The sequence below is a fragment of the Equus caballus genome, chromosome 8 (genome assembly GCF_041296265.1).
Source record: "Equus caballus isolate H_3958 breed thoroughbred chromosome 8, TB-T2T, whole genome shotgun sequence".
Classification (NCBI taxonomy): Eukaryota; Metazoa; Chordata; class Mammalia; order Perissodactyla; family Equidae; genus Equus; species Equus caballus.
Genome location: NC_091691.1, coordinates 99,519,308 through 99,538,356, shown reverse-complemented (window position 1 = coordinate 99,538,356; position 19,049 = coordinate 99,519,308). Strand labels below are relative to the sequence as shown.

General features: G+C 47.4%; 1 protein-coding gene across 12 annotated transcripts in view; it reads left to right on the top strand.

Annotated features, from left to right (window-relative positions):
- Positions 1 to 19,049, top strand: part of MBP (myelin basic protein) — a 141,056-nt gene that overhangs the window by 54,577 nt on the left and 67,430 nt on the right. For 10 of the 12 annotated variants that reach the window (NM_001434699.1, XM_070275080.1, XM_070275076.1 and 7 more), the window contains 1 exon segment: positions 12,065 to 12,152. In NM_001434699.1, the coding sequence (NP_001421628.1) occupies positions 12,065 to 12,152 (88 nt within the window). 12 annotated transcript variants of the gene reach the window in all.

The window sequence follows — 19,049 nt, the reverse complement described above, 5'->3', positions numbered from 1 at the left end:
TTAGAGAGATTCCTTAACTCCTTGCAGACACAACGTGTTCCCAGAAGCGAGCAGTTGGTTGTCAGCATCCTGGTCTCCACACCCCACCGCCCAGGCTGCAGCCTAAGCCACGGCCCTGGAGGTGGTCGTGCTGCTCCGTGTCCGCCCAGGCGTGTCTCCCACGGCCGGCTGCATTCCCGAGGCCCTCCATCCACCTGTCTGTGCAGCGTGGCGGCCCTTCCAGTTCAGGAACCAGGGATGGCTTGATGACGTTCTCTTCTCGGCTGAACAGTCCTAGATCCTTTGACCATTGTCCATAAGACCTTTGTCACCTGCTCTGATCACAACGGAACTGTGTGCGTCTTTTTGCTGACTCTGAGGCTTTGGAGCTGGGAACCTCAGACCAGGAGAGGATGGTGGCCACTGCTCTGTGGCTGTCCTCTTCTCAGGGCTCCATCATCTAGCTGGTTCCACGAGTTGACTCATCTCTTGGCTCATAGAGCCGCCTTCCTGGGGAGGTGCTGAGCTGTGCGTGTCCTGGGCACCTCCGGTGGCTGAGCACACGCAGGCTCCCAGGCAGTCACAGGCAGGACCAGGAGCAAACGGGCTGCTGCCTTCCCCACACCGGGGTGCAGAGCCAGCCCAATCCCAGGTGTGGCCCCTGGCCAGCCAAGGCTGAGTCTGAAGCAGTGGAGGTCAACTACGCCGGGTGAGGAGAGCCATGTTCCAGCGCTGTGGATGCGAGCCCTAACCTACCCATCAGGAGCACTCTGCCCCTCCATAACAAATCTGCCTTCAGACTCTGGAGTTGCTGTTGATCTCAGAACAGCAATAGTAGGTTCTATCGTTTCTGCTGTTTTGTAAGTGAGGACCCAGGCACAGAGGGGCTAATCCAGTGAGGTGGGAGTGGAATTTGAACCCAGGCAGCCTGGCTCCAGAATGCTCTCCCCAGTATGTGATGTGGGTAGAGCGTGTGGTTTTCTTCTCCTAGTCTATATGCTTGCTCACTTAGATAAAAGTTTCCTTCAATGTATTTCCCCTAATATTTAGATTATTATTTTGGGTAATTGGTCCCAGTCTCATGAATTATTAAACTTTTTTTAAGTTGAAGGAACAGCAATCTTTTGAGTACCTGTTCTATGAAAGATTAGGGAGGTTGAAAGCACACAAGATGGCAGGTGGCATCGTTGTTCCTGTTGTCTGTTGCTGCAGAATAAATGATGCCGAAACTTAGCAGCTTAAACAACAGTTTTATGATGTCTCAGGATTTTGTGCATCAGGATTTGGACAGGGTTCAGCTAGGCAATTGGTATTGTCTCTCCAGTGCTGTCAGATGGCAGCTAAAGAGATCCAAACGGTGCAAGAAGCTTCAGACACACGCCTGGGCCCTGAGGGGAGGTGCTGGAAGACTGCTCAGAGGGGCCACTAGGGTAACTGAGCTTCCTACTCTGACTCGGGATGCCAAGGGCCTCAGTGGGAGCGGCTGGTCCCCTTCTGCCTGCCACCCTCTTGCCCAGAGCAGTCGGGGCCTGCCCACATTCCAGGGAAGGCTGCACCACTCCATGGCATGGTCAAATCTCGGCAGCCTCTCTAATCCACCACAGCTGTAAGGTGCGTACTGGAGTCCTGAATGAATGTTATCAGCTAAATTGCATCAACTGTCATTGCGTTCTTAGTAAAACGCATATTCACAGCATTCTTTGCCTTGCTAAAATCAAAGTTCTTCCACCTCCTGTACTTGGAAGCATTTCAGGTGATTACTAAGGGTAATTATAAATTTAATTGAGCCTCTCAAAATGCATGAAGATATCACAGCATTTTATGCCTGTTGCCTCTGGAGGCAGCAGTCCCCTGAGATGCACAGGCCCTAATCAGAGCCAGCCCTGCACAGCTGCACAGTGCTAATAAGATGCCTAGTGTTATCTCCACTGCTGGGCTCATCTCCTCAATCAGACTCCACTGTCCTTTCGTGTAGGAACCACCCCTTAGTTCTGTGCGTATTTTCACTGATGACTGGTTTCTGCACACTTAGAAAGTCCCGTTTTAATGGTCTTAAACACGAGCTCTTCTTTGTGGCTGTCTTCACAGTGGCAGAACCATTTTGTCCCTGAGCAGATCACTGTGTCTTTCAGCAGTTCCCTTCTCTCTGCTACGGCGGAGGAGGAGCTCGCATGTCAAAAACGCGTGGCCGCACCCTCAACTCCCCACCCCACTCCCCCCACGCTGGAGGCTGACATCGCCAGCCCCACCCGAGCCCTACTTCGCTGTCATCCTAACTGTAGAAGTCTATCCTGCTTTATCTCCTTTAAGCACATCTGCAGCAACAGATGTCACGGTGAACTTTCAGCTTGAGAATAAAGTGTCCAGGTGGGTTTGACTGTGAACTGGTAGGTGGTAAGAGAACACGCCATCGAGCTGGCTGGAGGGCAGTGCTGTAGGTTAGCCTCCAGAAGGTCGCCTGTTATACAACTGACTGTTAGGAGATACTTCTCCACAGCTCTCCTGCATTTCTGCACATCTTGCATGCACTGCTCCTTGTTCAGGACTGTCTTTTCCAGGATGTTTGCGATAATGAACAGCTGAGAAGATAGAGACAGTGTCTCCCTCTGGAGCAGACAGCTGGCAAACTTACTGCCTATTATAAAAGATTCAGGTTCCCTAAGCTAAGGTTCCTCTCTTATAGCACAACCCTCTACATGTGCGGATGCACATCTGGGCCCATCTGTTTGCAAATTGGGGATTGGGGATACAATGCCAAAATGATGAGATTTGGGGACTGCTGTGAATAATAAACTGTCTTTTATCTCTGACCCAGGAGTCTCATGTCTTCTCTCAGCATCCGTGAAACTGTGGGCAGCCCATGGGTTAGCTTGCACATGGGTAAAATCTCAGATTCTTCACTGTTTTTAACAGCAGCTTGGTGTCAAGCCTCCTTATGAAAGTAGATAATGCTAAAATTTCTATTGTACAAACTCTTCTTATTACACTCACCTTGCTAAACATCCTAGGCATTATCAGAATGGTGAATCACTGTGTAATTTCTCCTTTGGGGAAATTTTTACATTTCATATCATCCTCATAATGATGCTATGAGATGGGGATTATTATCCTAATGTGGAAACCGAGGCAGAAGGAGGTCCCCTTGCTTAAGATCCCACCCTGAATGCGTGTGCTGGTGACTGAACTACATGGCCTGACCCGCAGTGACCTGTTCTTTCCACTGTGACACCAGGGGATCTTTGACCAGGGCCCCTAAGAGTTGGCTTTGGTGATTCCGAGAAAAAATAAGGGCTTGTTCTGAAAAAATAAGGGTTTTGAAACGCAAAGGTGATATGCTACTGATCTGTGTTTTCAGTATTTTTGTGTATTTCTGCAAATACATATTTATTTATTGCTCCTCACAACAACCTATGAGATGAGTATGTTATGATGTTCATTATATAGTTGAGCAAACAGCAGTAGAGGGAACTTAAATCCTTTTACCAAAGTTACCTAGCTGAGAAGTGAGGGAGCTGGATTCAAGTCCAGGAAATACGCTTCCAAGGTGGAATCATGGCTACTCTGCAAATTATGATTTGATACAGCACACAACATATATCACTGATCCTACTACGCCTCTAGAATATTTTCAGCAAATTTCTCAGTGGATTAAATCTGTCTGCCACTGGGAATGTGGCAGAAGGTAATGGAAAACGTAGACAACTGTCTTTTAGCAACATCCCTTCCAAAATGACCTAAGGCTCAAAGATGCATGCAGTGCTCTGAGAAACAACAGGCCACAGTAGACTTACCTGTGGGCTTAGGTGAGGGTTATAAGGCCAGACGCTGACAGGGAGACCAAGTTACACATCTAACCAGTTTGTGTTCTGTAAGGCAAGGCTGTGAGGCTCAAATGTGGATGATGAATGTGATGAGTGAATGTGTCACTGGAGAAAGTGTAATGATATTTCTGCTGGGTTTTTTTCTTCTTTAAGTTAAGGTCACTCGAGTGTAAGATTCAGGAGGAAGACATTGCTGCAAGGAAGGAGGGCTGACTGTTTCAACTGATCTTGCTGAGCCTCCTGGGAATTAGAAAAACAGTGAATCACTGTGTACTGTTTCTTCTAGGATATCTCAAAAGGAGTAACATAATGTATTTCCTCCATCGGTTACACTCTACAGTGTGGCTGAGCAGCTTTCCCCTAACCTTAATTGAACACTGATCTGATCTTGGTTGGCTGGATGGTTTTCTGATTGTCTCTTTGAAGCGCCCATGTTGTTTACTGTGCTGTAAGATCCTCAAGACAGGCCCCTTCTTTATTTATCTTTTATTTATCCTCAGCTCCTGCTGCAGTGTGTGGGTGGGAATGAATGAGCGCATGGAATAGAATCAGGGAGGCAGAACCAGATACGACTCTCCCCACAGCTAAACCCGAGGTCCCAGCTCAAGTTCTGCCATGTCTCTCGACACATCATCTTCTTCTTAAGGCACTGCAAACGTCTCAGTCAATTCTCACTTCTTCTTTTTTTTTTTAAAGCAGCCTGCGGTGGACCCTGTCTCAAAGTCTAACATGTAATTGATTTTGCAGTTTAAAATGTCCCTTTTTAACATGTTTCAACACCTTCCCTTTCCTGAGATGTATTTTCCAGTTTGAATCAGAACTTTGTAAACTTTATAACTCTTTAAAAATATGACTACAGGGTTTTTTCCTCTCATATAGCTTTTTTTGTTATTTTTCAGAAATTTCTACAATGATTAGAAACTTATCCTCTGGGCCATTCCTCCTAAAATTGCCACCTCCAGATCATCAGTCTTTTAAAAAGGCAAGGCTGTCTAAAAGCATATTTTCAGCTACAATTGTGTGTGTGTGTGTGTGTATGTGTGAATGGCCATACCACAGAGAAGATAATCTCTTAAAATGGCAGTGATGCCCCTGCATGGTGGGGTCTGTCGCCAGGAGACGTTGGACAAGATGGTTACAGAATACCCTCTTAGCTGAGCAGCGCAGTCCTTACGAATAAACCCAGATGCCTTTCACCCACGTTTTGGTTGTGAGTGGCTTGGGCAGGTTGTCCTCGCTCTCCTCCTCGGCTTCTTCCCTTGGCTCTGATGAAGCCCTCACTGAATGGCACTCTCTCGGTGGTTGGAGAAGGTGAACCTTGTGAATTCCCGGGGGTCCCTCCTCCCTTCACACAGATCCTAGCACAGGACCCACGCTGACCCGCAAGGAAAATTTTGCTACTTAAAGTTTAGAGTCAAGGGCAGGTGAGGTTTTTTATTTTCATGTTTTATTCACAGTATAAATGAGACTGATTATTGGTTTAAAATAGATTAGGAGACTGGAAATTCCTTAGTACCAGAAAATGCATTTTCTTCTTTCTCAATCTTTCAGTATACGTATGAGTGTTCAGAGCTGTGTGTGCTTCGTATAGAGAGGCGTGTATTCGCTTCCTGTGGCTTCTGCGACAGATTACCACGAACTGGTCCAAAAGCAACAGGCTTCGTTCTCTCACGGTTCTGGAGGCCACAAGCCCAGAGTCAAGGCCGACAGACGCGGGTCCTTCTGAAGGTTCTGAGGGAGAATCTGACCCAGGACTCTGGTAGAATCTGGTGGCTTCCACCAACCCCTGGCATTCCTTGCTGTGGATGCATCAGTGCACTGTCTGTCTCCGTTGTCACATGGCCCTCTTGTAGGTGTTTGTGCCCCTGTGTCTAAATGTCCCCTTCTTGTACGGACACTCGTGATTGAATTAAGGGCCCACACTTCATTATGACCACATCTTAACTACTTACATCTGCAATGACTGTTTGTAAATAAGATTAGCATCCCCAGATACCAGGGGTGAGGGTGTGGACATATCTTTTTAAGGGACACATTTTAACCCAGAACAAGGAGTGAAGTTGGGTGGCTAATTGTGGAATTTGAGCGAACTGGGGAGTGTGGAGGTCTTTATCCATGCTCTGCTCAGCCACAGTGGCAAGCAGCATACTGGAACAGTCACCACAGCTGGTGTCCAAGGCCCTGGGAATAAAGGAATTTTGTTAAAAAAACAAAAACTTTCCCTGAGGCTGTTTTAAGTCCAGTTTGGGAATCCTTGGTTTGATCTAATTAGATTCCTCTGGAATCCTGATAGAATTTAGTGGAACCAGCTCCCCCCTCAGAACCAGAACCACAGCCTGTCTGACACTGAGCAGACACTGCCTGTGGCCACGAGGGACCCTCCACTAAGCAGTGCCTGGGCACGTGCACGCTGTTCAGGGGGCCCTCCGAGCGCCTCTTTGTCCTGTAGATAATGCATGTAGTAGTGATCCTTGTCCAGAGGAGGCACTGGAAAGTTGATATTTCCTTAGGGAATGCAAGAAATATCCGCTCTTTCATTTAAAGAGAATTTAAAAGCCCTTCTGACACTAAAGACCAACAAATTCCATCCCATGGTCTCCCCTTCAAGTCACCCACTTGGAACCAGTGAAGACGAGCAAATGCTGTCTGCTCATCTTGCTCCAAAGATGCATGCAGGAGATGAGAGACCCTCGATCCGTAAAGGAGTAGAGAGGCAGGGTGGCACAGGGCTTCACTGCCCCTCTGGATCTGGCAACAGGGGACACGAGACACTTAGTGGGGTTTGAATGGATGTGTCACCGCAGGGCTTCATCCATTAAGCAGGGATGCGTTGGCTGAAAGAGACATTTTAATCGCACACGAATGAAGACTTTAAGTAAAAAAATTAAGTACTGGTTGGAGGGGATTTGCTTGGGGTAAGTTGCTTAATTTGTAATGAATATTGTGCCAATGTTGTTGAATAATGGATGTCATTTATACTTGGAAATATTTTTAAATATACATTTATAATTATGAGAGCTTTGTTTCTTGTATTTTCCCCTGAAATTATGTGGAAAAGTAAGTGAATTCTTACAGAGGTCAGCTCTCACATATTTAGGCTGATGGAAATGAAAATTGGTACAACTATTGTGAAGAAACCATAATGGCTTGAAATGCATTTAAACACTTGCAGTCACAGGCGCAATTTGGAATCCAGGACTCATGGGGACAGTGACACCCTGGGAGCTCCCAGGTCATGGGAACTAACCCGCTTTTATATATCTGAGCATTTTTTTACATTTTATTATTTACAGGAGGCTCTTATTTCTTTATCATGAAAATTCCATTATGTGTGATACACATCATCTTGATTTTGTTTGTGTTACTTGTAGACATTTTGCTTGTTGAAAACGTGTCATTCATAAGGATATTTTTTATATTTGTGGATTAGCAACAGTTTCAGGTCTTAGAAACAAGTTTTTTATTTGGGCAGGAATTAGTCAGTAAATTTCCCAGGGTAACGTGTACTTTCCACACGCCTCGGTACCCCCACAAATGAACTCATTCCTCATGGGCGGGTTGATATTGAGAAGGCGGAGAAGATCGGAGGAGCTGAAGTGCCTTTGAGGTTCTGTCTGTCGTCACTGCTCCAAGTTCCACCTGTGGCCACTGTAACGTAAGGAGTAAACAGTGGACGTTCTGTTTGCCATAGTAAGGAAGTCTGCACAAAGCCTGGGCATAAGATGCAAAATACCTCTTCGCCGTTAGCCATTCCAGCCCTAGCAATGGAATTGGGAAGTCGTGTTACCATGTTATCAACCTCCATTCATTGAAAGCAAAGTGATTTGCTTTAAATATCAAGCTTTTGCTCTGAACCTGAAATGCCATCGTCTCTGAGACTCAGCATCATTTTACATACCCCTAAGGAGGAAACACTGCCCATTCTAGTTGGAAGACACTCTGGGTTGTAAGGAACGTCCTGATTTTAGAGCTGATAAAGCATGAAAAATTCCATCCACAATGAATAAAATGATCGCTAAATTGTATTTAATGAATTACTTCTCAAATAAAATTCATTATTTTGTAGTTAGTGAAGAAAATGATATTGATATTAGCAGAGAAACAAGATGTAAAACACGCATGACCTGCATTGATAGCTGATGAAAAGAATCTACTGAGGAATTCTTTCTGTTCCCACTTTTCCTCTCTTCTAAAAGTAACTAGGTAGATATGAAAATATATATATAAAGCCACCTTTGGCTCCTTCTGCTGAAACAGAAATTATTCACTTTATTCTTACGCAACATAAAATTGAAAAGCATTCTCTCCAGCCCTTGCTGGGTACCAAGCACTGTGCTAGGTTTTGAGGATAGAAAGATTTACAAGGCAAGGTTCCCATTCCCAAAAAGTTTGCAGTGTCATAGAGAGAGAGAGAGGAATAAACAAACGGTTGTTGTGACAGTGTCTGCAATAGAGACGAGCTCAGATCTACCAGGAGACACGGACACTGGGAGCAGGAAAACCATTGTGGAGGTGGGGTCAGAGCTCCCAGAGGCTCTGACCTCTGCCTGGACCCTGAGGTCAGGCAACCAGGGAAGGGGTGCTCCAGGCAGAGGGCCAGCACAGTGTTTGCTGTTGTTTGTCCTCCAAAAAATGCTGCGAATGTTTATCCCAGCTCCCAGAAGAGTCCCTGTTCACCACATCCCAAACAACAGCGGAAGTTGTTGTTTTCAACTTTGTCAATATGTTAGAAATAGTAGCTCATTCTTGTTTTGCTTTGTTTTTCTTCAACCACCAGTGAGTTTGAACACTATTACATTGTGTTATTTACTATTAATAATGACTTGTGTAAGACTGTGGATCTCAGTCTGGGAAACGCCAATTTAGTTAATTTATTGACCAACCGGCAGCATTAGCTTTGCTGGTGAGAAATGAGAGCACCCTCTCCTTCATCAATTTTATGAGTTAAATAATCAGTAAGTCTTATTTGCTTGTAACAGTGGACACCATTTAATTGTGGGAAAAGTATAAAAGCGTTAGTTGGTGGGATCTCGCCCATTCACCCTCTTTCACCTTCCAGGCGGTGGAACTGAGACCCCAAGCCCGTTTAGGGTGGAGGACTTCCAGGGGGACCCTGGGTGACCTGGAGGAGTGCCTGCTGGTATGAACTCGGGAAGGCTGGCCTCTGCCTCCTCCTTTCTTCCCAAAGCCCCAGAGGTCTCCTCCAGCCTGGGCCTCCCGCCCTCTCCACCCTCTGGCTGCCCCCGGCTCCTGAAATAGACACCTGCAGACGCTTCTCTGTCACTGTGAGTCTCTCCAGGTCTGACTCAGACCTCACGGTGACGGGATAATAATTTTTGGCTTCCTTCGAAAAAGACACATATTAATCAAGACAGTTTTTGTTGCAAGTGGCAAACCTATCTCAAACTACTGAAAGCCAGAGGGCGGGGAAAGTACAGAGACAACTTCCTGGCTCAGTCACCTAGCGGTATTGGCTTCAGACACAGCCTTTTCAGGGGCCCGCATCTTTCTCCCTGTCTCCGCCTGAGTTCCTGCTTCTCTGGGTGCAGCCCCTCGGCTCCTGCAGCAGCTGGAGGGCCTTGCTGGGAGCAGCCCCAAGGTCACACGTTCCAGCCTGTCTCCAGAAGTCCCGGGGTCTGTTACTGGACCCGGGGGCCACATGCCTGCTCTCTCTCCAGAGATTTGCTAGAGCAAGGGGATGGGGGGTGGGGCTCCCTGAGAAGCGGAGGAAACTGGTCAGAGCAACCACACCTGCCATAACTTGGGAGCAAGGCTGGGGAGGAGGCAGCAAGGCAACAGCAGCTAAGGCAGAGGGGAAGATTTCTACCTTGGTTTTTTTTTTCAGAGTTTCCATTTCATTTAACAAACACTCATATAGCCATTTCTATGTGCCAGGCATGTTCTGAGCACTTTAAAAATATTAACTTTATTAATCGGTGTTACAACCATAGCAAGCAATATCAGTATTTCCTCCCTTTTATAGAAAAGGAAACTGAGGCATAGAGAGGTTAAGTGACTTGTCCAGGGTCACACAGCTAATACATAAGAGCTAAGCCAGTCTGCACACCCAAAAGGTCTGGCTCTGGAGATTATGGTCTTAATTACTGTGCCTGCTTCCTTTCTTTAGAAGGAAAAGAATGGGACTAAAATTGGGACTATGCATAGCGTATGGTCCTAGGTTAAAACTCTTGGGAAGTGAGATTGGTCGGGAAAAAAAGTGATACAAAATAAGAATGGAGGACAAAGTAAGAAGCTGCAGTGGGCACTATCTCAGAGAAGCAGGCCCTTCCATGCTGTCTGGTGGGAGGCCAACTTGGGCACTGTCTTTAAAAGATTATGGTTTGACTCATCCAACTTCCAGAAATGTATCCTTGTGCATGTGTGTGTGCAATGTGAGTAAGCAAACGGGAATTTATGCAGCTTTGGTTGTAACTGAAAGAAAAGCAAACAAGTTAAACGGTCATCGGTGGAGCCTGGTTCGGTTTGTGAGAGTGACTGACGGGCTGGAGTGCCATGTGGACCTAGAGGCAGGGGTGACAGTGCCACATGTGCAGGCAGGAGACAGTGTCCAGGTGCCCTGCTCAGTGACAAAAGCAGGATGCAGAGCAGTATCCCGAGTGGATGCCGTTTGCATGAAGACAAAAAGGAGGAAAGTGAGAGCGTGCTTGTGCAGGTGCCTGGAGGTACACAGGCTGTTGTGAAAGAACACAGAGAAGCTGGAAGCAGTGGTTGCCTCCCACAGGGGAGTGGGCGGCAGGAAAGCAGGGGGCAACAGGCCATTCTCACTGGGCCCCTTTCAGGGCCTTTTGAATTTGATGTCAAGGGCAAGCATTGCATATTAAAGTAATTTAACAAAATTGATTTAAAAAAAAATGAACCACATCTACTCTATGCGCTTAAAATTTAAAGTTCAAAAAGAATGTGCACATTGGCGCTGCTGTTAGGGCTCCATAATGGAGCCGAAGAGAGATCCCGGAGAGAGAGCAGAAACCCCATTTCTGAGGGTGCAGATGCCCAGAGGCGCAGATGATGGCCACAGCAGGAGATGCCCAGAAGCACAGATGATGCCTAGAGGAGTGGATGATGCCCAGAGGCATGGATGATGCCCAGAGGTGTGGATGATGACCAGAGGAGTGGATGATGCCCAGAGGAGTGGATGATGCCCAGAGGGGTAGATGCCCAGAGGAGTACGTGATGCCCACAGGAGCTGATGCCCAGAGGCACAGATGCCCAGAGGAGCAGATGATGCCCAGAGGAGCGGATGATGCCCAGAGGTGTGGATGATGACCAGAGGATTGGATGATGCCCAGAGGAGCGGATGATGCCCAGAGACGTGATGATGCCCAGAGGAGCGGATGATGCCCAGAGGCGCAGATGATGCCTAGAGGAACGGATGATGCCCAGAGGCGTGGATGATGCCCAGAGGAGTGGATGATGCCCATAGGCGTGTCTGATGCCCAGAGGAGTGGATGATGCCCATAGGTGTGTCTGATGCCCAGAGGCACAGATGATGCCCAGAGGAGCCAATGATGCCCACAGGAGCAGCTGCCCAGAGGAGCAGATGCTCAAAGGAGAGGATGGTGCTCCGAGGAGCAGATGATGCCCAGAGGAGTGGATGCCCAGAGGAGCAGATGATGCCCAGAGGAGTGGATGCCCAGAGGCACAGATGATGCCCAGAGGCAGGGATGCCCAGGGGAGCTCTGGGGAGGCAGTTTGGGTGGCAGTTGGAGCCCAAGCCCAGGGCAGAAGCCCTCCCATTCCACCCGTCCCCATCACACCTGCTCTTCCTCCTCAGTGCTGGCAGGGCGCACGTGCACATTAATATCAATCTGCCCCGAAAGGGCCTGTTCTCTTGCCAAGGCTTCCAGTAATCCAACGGTGGGATTGAGGGAAGTCCGGCTTGGTGTCAGTTCTGACCCATGCTTTCACTCACCCAAAACAGCCACTAGGTGGGCACACTCCTGGAGCATGTGGGATGATGACTGCTAATTTACTTTATCCAGATGACGTTCAGTTTCTTTTGTGTGAAAATATATCCACTGGCACAAGGGAATGCTTGCACACTCAGGCTGAGAAAACAAACCAGAATTCAGAATCCTCTGTAGAAAACCCCCCTGAACCAAGACCATTTCTTGCCTTTCAGACGTAGCTGAGCATGTGATTATCTGCTGCGAAATTCATAAGGAGGAACACGCATTACCTTATTCTGTTGATAAAGCACTGTATCTTAAGAAAGGGTCACATTTTGTTTTCTTTTTTCCCAGGATGGTGAAACCAACAAAGGAGAGTCGGAGAAAAAGAGAAACCTTCACCACCTTTCCCAGGAGACCTCAGAGGACAATGACGTGTTTGGTACGTAACATAAAAATTGGAAGACACAATTTCATATGATAATTGTGTGCAAGTACGTTCTCATTTGAGGAAGATTTTAATTTTTTCATTACATGAGTAATCTATGAATCTGTTGTCATTATTAAAAATGCAGACTGGGTAGAAATATGGTGGATGAGCCCCCCTCACCAGCCTCTCGCTACCCCCTTCTCCCCCGATGTGACTACCCTGGGGACCGTGGTGTCTGTCCTCATCTGGTTTTTGTTTGCATGCCTTTTGTTACACACAGACACTCGAGACTCCCCAGGTTTTCCCTTACTGTCAGATATTTCTCCAGTCATCTGTTTGATCCTTTGTGTGTGGGCATTAGAAAGCCTAACAGTGCCAGTAGAATGTGACCAATGAGGAAGTGAAATTATCCCAAAGCCTAGATACGGTGGTGTTTGTTTTAAGTACAAAGACTGGCCCGAGGTGTTGGGCAATAACTGTTCTCCATAGACGTTTACTTTTTCATAGTGCCCTAGTGATGTGAGTTCCTGTTCCTGTTGTCATCCGTCTTCGTTTCTGCTCCCCAGGAAAGAGTGGACAGGTTCTCATTTGACTGTTACGGTAATGCTGTTGGCTCCACCTCTGCCCCTGGGATGAGGGAGCTCAGTGACTTGCCCAAGCTCACGCGGTGAGAGACTGACTGTGCGCCTTGCCCTCTTCTCTTCTGCATACCTCCCCCACGTGGCGAGAACAAAAGGGCAGCATGAAACCTGCCCAGACCCTGAGATCTCACTGCTCCATCAAAGGAAAGGGAGTGCCTTTCTGGCTCCTAAAATAAGCATCCCTTTACCAGAGTTGGTCCTACCTGCAGGTGATGATGCTCAAGGCTGACAGGCCCCCTCGCCCTGTTCCCTGGCCAGGCCACCCCTCACTGATGGAGAGGGCTTCTTTCTACTCACCTGTCAGGCAAGAAAATCCACCCCAATTTTTTGTTCCAGATTTACTTGCTCTTTTTCAAAAATCCCTTCCTTTACTCTAATTCCATCCTTCTTGAGCAAGCGCACATAATTACAGAAGTTCTGCTGCCCACTTTCTCAAGATCTTAAGCTTCCATGAAAATAAACATAACCCAGAGGCCTGCAGACTGAAAACAATGAGAATTCGTTTAACGGAAATCAGGCAAGTGTGAAAGGAATTCAACATGCTCTCCTGGTTTCCACATGCTGTCTATTGATTTTCATAGGCATTTTCTTGGGGGCTTGCCTGAGCACAGTCCACTGCCTTTTGGTGGTGACATTTCCATTCTTTAGGGGCAGAGGAAAGAGAGGAGCGGGTGGGGGGGGGGGGTGGGAGATGCAAGACGCAGCACAGGTGCAAGGCACAACCTGTACTCTTGAGAAGGTAGAGGGAAGACAGTCCATGCATTTGAGTGGAATGTCTGTGCTAATGATTTTAAGAATAAATCTGTCGGTAGACATCTAAAATAAAGGTCTCTTTAGATGATCTCTCTACTCCTATATTCCAGCTACCCATATAAACACATAAAAGAAAGTGACAAAATAGAAATGTCCAATTTTAGGTTTTGTGTGTGAATAAGAGTAAATTTTAGAATTATTCTGGCTAAGCTTATTTTTAAAGCAAACATCATCTTTATCACTATTCTCCTGGCTAATTGCTTTGGGACTATTCATGACAATGTCAGCCATTCTGTTCCTCTTGGAGACACACACTGCACATATCCATAGGCATGTATATAGCATCTATGCAATATAACACGAAAAACCTCTTCTATAATAAGCCTTTTCCTTAAATTATGAACGTGGTATGATTCCTGAAGCACCTTCAGAGACAGCGTTCTCTTAAAGCTACCTTTTCAAGTAGATATTCAAGTTGGAGAATTATTATCTAGAGTTGAACATGAAAACCAACGGAGATGCAAATATTTCAATCGTGTCACAAACTTAGATTTGCCTTTTTTTATTGTTGAGGTAAAAGTGACATATGACGTTATATCAGTTTCGGGTGCACAACATGTTCGATCTCTGCGTTAGATTTGTGTTTTAATGGGAAGAATAAGACTACAGTCAAACTTACGTGTGTGTTGTTGACTGGGACCTCCCAGTGCCTCGGCCACTAAGGGACGCTCACATGTCTGCTGCGTGAGTGTCACGCCTGCCGAGCTCCCAGCTGTGAGTCACCAGGAACGCTTCCTTAAGCATCCGCTTCGTGCAGGCACAGCTGACGCTGGACCCAGGCTGAGTCACGACGGAGGGGAAGTGTGAGCAGTTGGCTGTGCGAAGACGTCCTCGCTTCCTCTGACCGTGAGGAAGGCTGGCCCAGATGCCTCATGGGTTCCCGTAGTTCTGTGCCCAGCAGTCCTGAGTGACACAGACTTGTGAGGCTTCAAGGAGCTGATGGGCGTCTGCTTTCTGACTCATTAATCTCCCCTTTCTAATGCTTTCCTGGAATCCAAAGAAACCCCAGTCTAAAGGTGCCGAGTGACCAGCTGTCAATCTTGACTGTATAATCTTGGAGAATATATATGAGAATTCTTTTTAAATTACGAAGGGTTGTGCACACGTCACTCCAAATGAAATCAGCAGTTCCCCCTCACTTTACAGAAAGGTCTTTTCCTGACCAGATGGAAATTCCTGAGTATGATAGGAAACCATGCCTTCGTGATGGTCTGTGAACCATGAGTCATCATCAACTGTGTACTGATAATCTTCCAGCTCCTGGTAGTCATTCTGTCCTCGTGTCAGAGGACTCGGGGGAGTGTGAGGAATATGGAGACGGCCACTGTCCTCTACCTAACACCTTTCCGCAGGACACACGGACTCAGGGTCTCTTCAATGTTGGGGAAAATAGCGTCGTACTTCAGCTCGTAAGAGTCCCAGTGAAGGACTGAATTGGAGAGTTTAAGAGAAGTTGGCAGCGGGGGCTGACTATGGCCCAGGTGCCCTGAGTTGCTGGCTCACCCGCTGCAGGCTCAAAACCACGAGTTTGCTCAACTGAAACCAGGCAGACTTCCTCCGCATCTTTGTGAGGGCCAGAGCCAGTCACTCACTGAGCAGCGCACTGGGAGGTTTTATTTACCCTTTCATTTCATAGGAAAATCCTACTGAAGGATTGCTTTGGATCTAAGCAAATTACATTACAGCCCACTTTTACATCTCTGCCTGTAAGTTTTTCTGACAGCGTGTGGCTATACTTCAGGACTGTTTTGCTTAGTTACCCAAAGAGGAAGAAAACATTTTAAGGCACAGTAGCCTGGAGAACTGTGTGTTGTCCGAGCTTTGAGGAACCAGGTTATTTTGCGCTCACCAGTTACTGAGCTGTTTTTGAACCGTACACCCACACACGTGGCACCCACCGTCCTTGTCATTTGAAGACCAGGCAGGAGGAAAGCGGAACGTCCACCCTCACCCCTCCCTCCCACCCTCCCTCCGGGGTCTCCAGTCCCAGGTCTAAAACAAGGGCAGGTAGCTCAGTGGAGGGGAGGGAGCCTTGGATCTCCCTAAGTTATACTGACAGAGGAGAAAAGTTTCCAGAAGAGGGCACCTTGCTCTTTCCGGAAGGAACTATGGTTCCTTCCAGATGCAACCACATCTCAGAATCAGAGCTGATGATGAGTATCTCTCACATTAGATGAACGCAAATGCAACTCTACAGTCGTAAGGCCATGAGGCCACCGCCTTCGGGCCACCGTTGTAGCACTCTATCTGGCTAAGCCATGCGCATCGGGCATGCGAGGGCAAAATCTTATTGAAAACCGCTAGGAAAATGGGCTCAAATAATGGAGATAGAACCATCCATGTTTAATGTTTAAGGAAAAAGTACTCATGTTAGAAATATTTACATATATGTAGGTATAATATAATAATTATATATTGATATATATTATGTATAATATATACTATATTATGCATAGTATATAATAGTATTACATATATCCTAGATATATACCTAATGTAATACATACTATTATATATATTAAGTATATATGCATGTATATGTGTGTGTCTTTATTTCACAAAGCTTGTTAGCTTGCGATAAGAAAACTCACAAGGCAACAATATAAAAAAGCCTAAAGTCGAGGAAGTAAAGTAAGACCACGCACACGTCAACCACAGAGCAACTGCGATAGTTGAACCTCACATTTCACTCGGAACTTCCCAGCTGCCCAAGTGGAGAGGGAGACCTCGTCAGTTTACAGTTTCTTGTTCCACATGGGAGGCCCCACCAACTTTCAGCTGGGTACGTTTAGGCGGTGTGCTCCTCTTTAGGTGTCTGGGTTTCCTCCCATGTAAGTAGGGCTGATAACAGAACTTCCCGTGAGTCATAAGCGTGTTAACACATGCACACTTGTAGGACACTCCTGTCTCCTACAGGGGACGTCAGCTGAACTGCCAGGAAGAAGGCTGCATGCACTCCTCAGAGGAAGCCAAGTCATGCTTAATAAATGGCAAGAATTCGTTCCTGTTTAAATTTTTATCACAGATAATCGCGTGGTAGTCAATGACCTCAAGGCATTTTTATGGCAAATGTTGTAATGAGTTGCATATGCTGTTCATTGTAATAAACTGGACAATAAGCTTCCTCGCCCCTTGGGGCTTGGTTGAAGGCGCAGAACCCCACTTGTGACCCAGCCTCAGAGGTCCCGCGCAGCCCTCCCGCACATCCCTTGAGGCAGCGCTGTGTCCTGTGGGGTCTGAGGGGGGTGGTGAGTGGGCTCTCCTCTTGATGGGGAGAACCTGTAAGAACATGTGTGACCAGAGATAACGCTCAACCATACTTAGAAGATACAGTCTGCCACATGCAGATATTTTCCCTGAGAATTTCCATGTAGCGTTAAAAAAAATCATCACATTTTTCTTTAAACTTTGTTCCCAAGAATCTTCCATAAGGAAATCTTTTTGAGATTCTATTTTCAAACAATATTTGTACTTACTGTATCCTGAGTTCTAAACTAAGATATAAAGCTAGTAATTAGCAGTCACTACTGATGTAAAACTCTACCTCAAGTCAGTAATAACCGACGGCAAGGCATCCACGGTATACGGCCTGTGGATTCCAGCTGTCCTTCCGCTAATAGATCAGTGTCCCTTAGAAATTATTACTGCACAACCTTCTCTTGAGGTTATTTCATGCTAGCCTTAATTTAGCGCCCATTATGATTCAATTGCTGCCTGAGTCTTTTTATTCCTATCTAAACAAGTGATAGAATCAATATTGTGTAAGTGCATCTTTGGGAATAATATAAATCATAGAATCTAAATCACGAGTTGAGAACTTGAAGGAATATTGGGAATCATCTTGTCCCACCACTCAGCGTGCAGAGGACGGTCTGACTGTGGGCACAGTTAAGACAGCTGCCCGAAGGCCACAGAGGCAAGCTAGCAGCCCGGTGCTCCCCGCCCCTGCTCTGTGCCCCACCCGAAAACAGTGGCTTCTCCCCAGTGGCCTTTGGGGAGCAGAGCCAGTTCCCATTTCTGTGTTTGTCGGATATGTTAAAACAGTCAAACACTTTACCACGTATTACTTCTCCATGCATTCGAGTGAATATTAATGACACTTTGTATCTTTAAAAACCCAATGTTCCTCTGTTTGAATAGTTACACGGCCTCCTTGTAGTTCCCAGGCCGCCCTTCGGGGGCGCACTCCTCCCTGTTCTCAGAGTGTGTCTGTTTCTAACCAGAGACCTCTCGCTTCCCAGTGGGACACAGATGAGGCTCCACGGTGAGTGTGGGCATGTCTACTGCCAGTGGAAAGTCTGGCTCTACTTGGCAGCGTCTACCGCGGGCTGTTGGACAAATGTCTTGGCTTCTAGGAATGATTTTGTCATTTGAGTGAGGCCGTGTCATCTAGCAGCCTGAAGTGTGGACTCCAGACATCTGCACGGGGGGCAGCCTCTCCGTAGGGCAGGTTTCCCCGTGCAAATGGGGGTCCTGACAGCCTGAGCTCTGGGTTGTTGTTAGGACTAGGTGACTCCAAGGAAGAGTTGCAAGGACGGAGCTAAACAGTGAGAGAAGAGGCAGGGCCAGCGTGGGCCGTGGCGCCGAGGGGGCACAGCTGCTCAGCGGCCCCATGTGTGTGGGGTGCCCCTGCCCTAGAGCACCGCCTTCTCCGAAATGGCCAGGCTCTGATGGAACCCCTCGTACCTGTCGATAGTCTGCATCCATACATGACATTTAACTCTGTATAGTATTTCAATTTAGACGTGTGTGTGTGTGTTGTTTTCTCTTTTTCTGGATTTTCTGCTCGGACGCTCATTTCCTAAAGAAGAAATAGACAGGTCATCTGAGGAAAACAGTGGAGGAGTGGGGGGAGAAGAAGGGACCGTTGCTCAGTGATGACTTCCCGACGTCTAAGCTGAATCTGGACTCTGTCTCCTTTCTCCTCTTCCCCCTGGACGAGGAGGAGTGTGGGTGGGTGTGTTTCCTGGTCTCTCTTGTACCCTGGGGCCCTAACAAGCTGCTGGGACTCATTGAACAGGCACTTAGTGGCTCATAGCACATCACAGCGGTCCAAGGTCAGGCGGCTCTCCTCTCAACAGTGCCTCAGAGACCCAGGCTGCTCCCACTGGCGACGGCGGGGGGAGGGGGGGAGCCCGAGAATGGTGCATCCCACAAGGGAGCCAGCGTTTGTCATGTCCACTAAGGCTCCAGGGGCCAGAAGTAGTCACGTGTCCATGTCACATGACCTGGTCTGGCTGCTGGGGCTGAGAGGAGGGGAGCAGAGACAGGGCCAGCGCCACCGCCTTGTATCGGCCCTCTGCTCGCTCTGCATTGTGTGTTCTGTCTCTCCCAGGCCCCTGAGGGAAGGTGAGCTCCATGAGGTGGGGGTGCATCCGTCTGCTCACCGAGTGCCTGGCCTGCCTAGGAGCTTCCTCAGCATCTGCTGATGACAGAGTGGTCAGTGGGACACCAC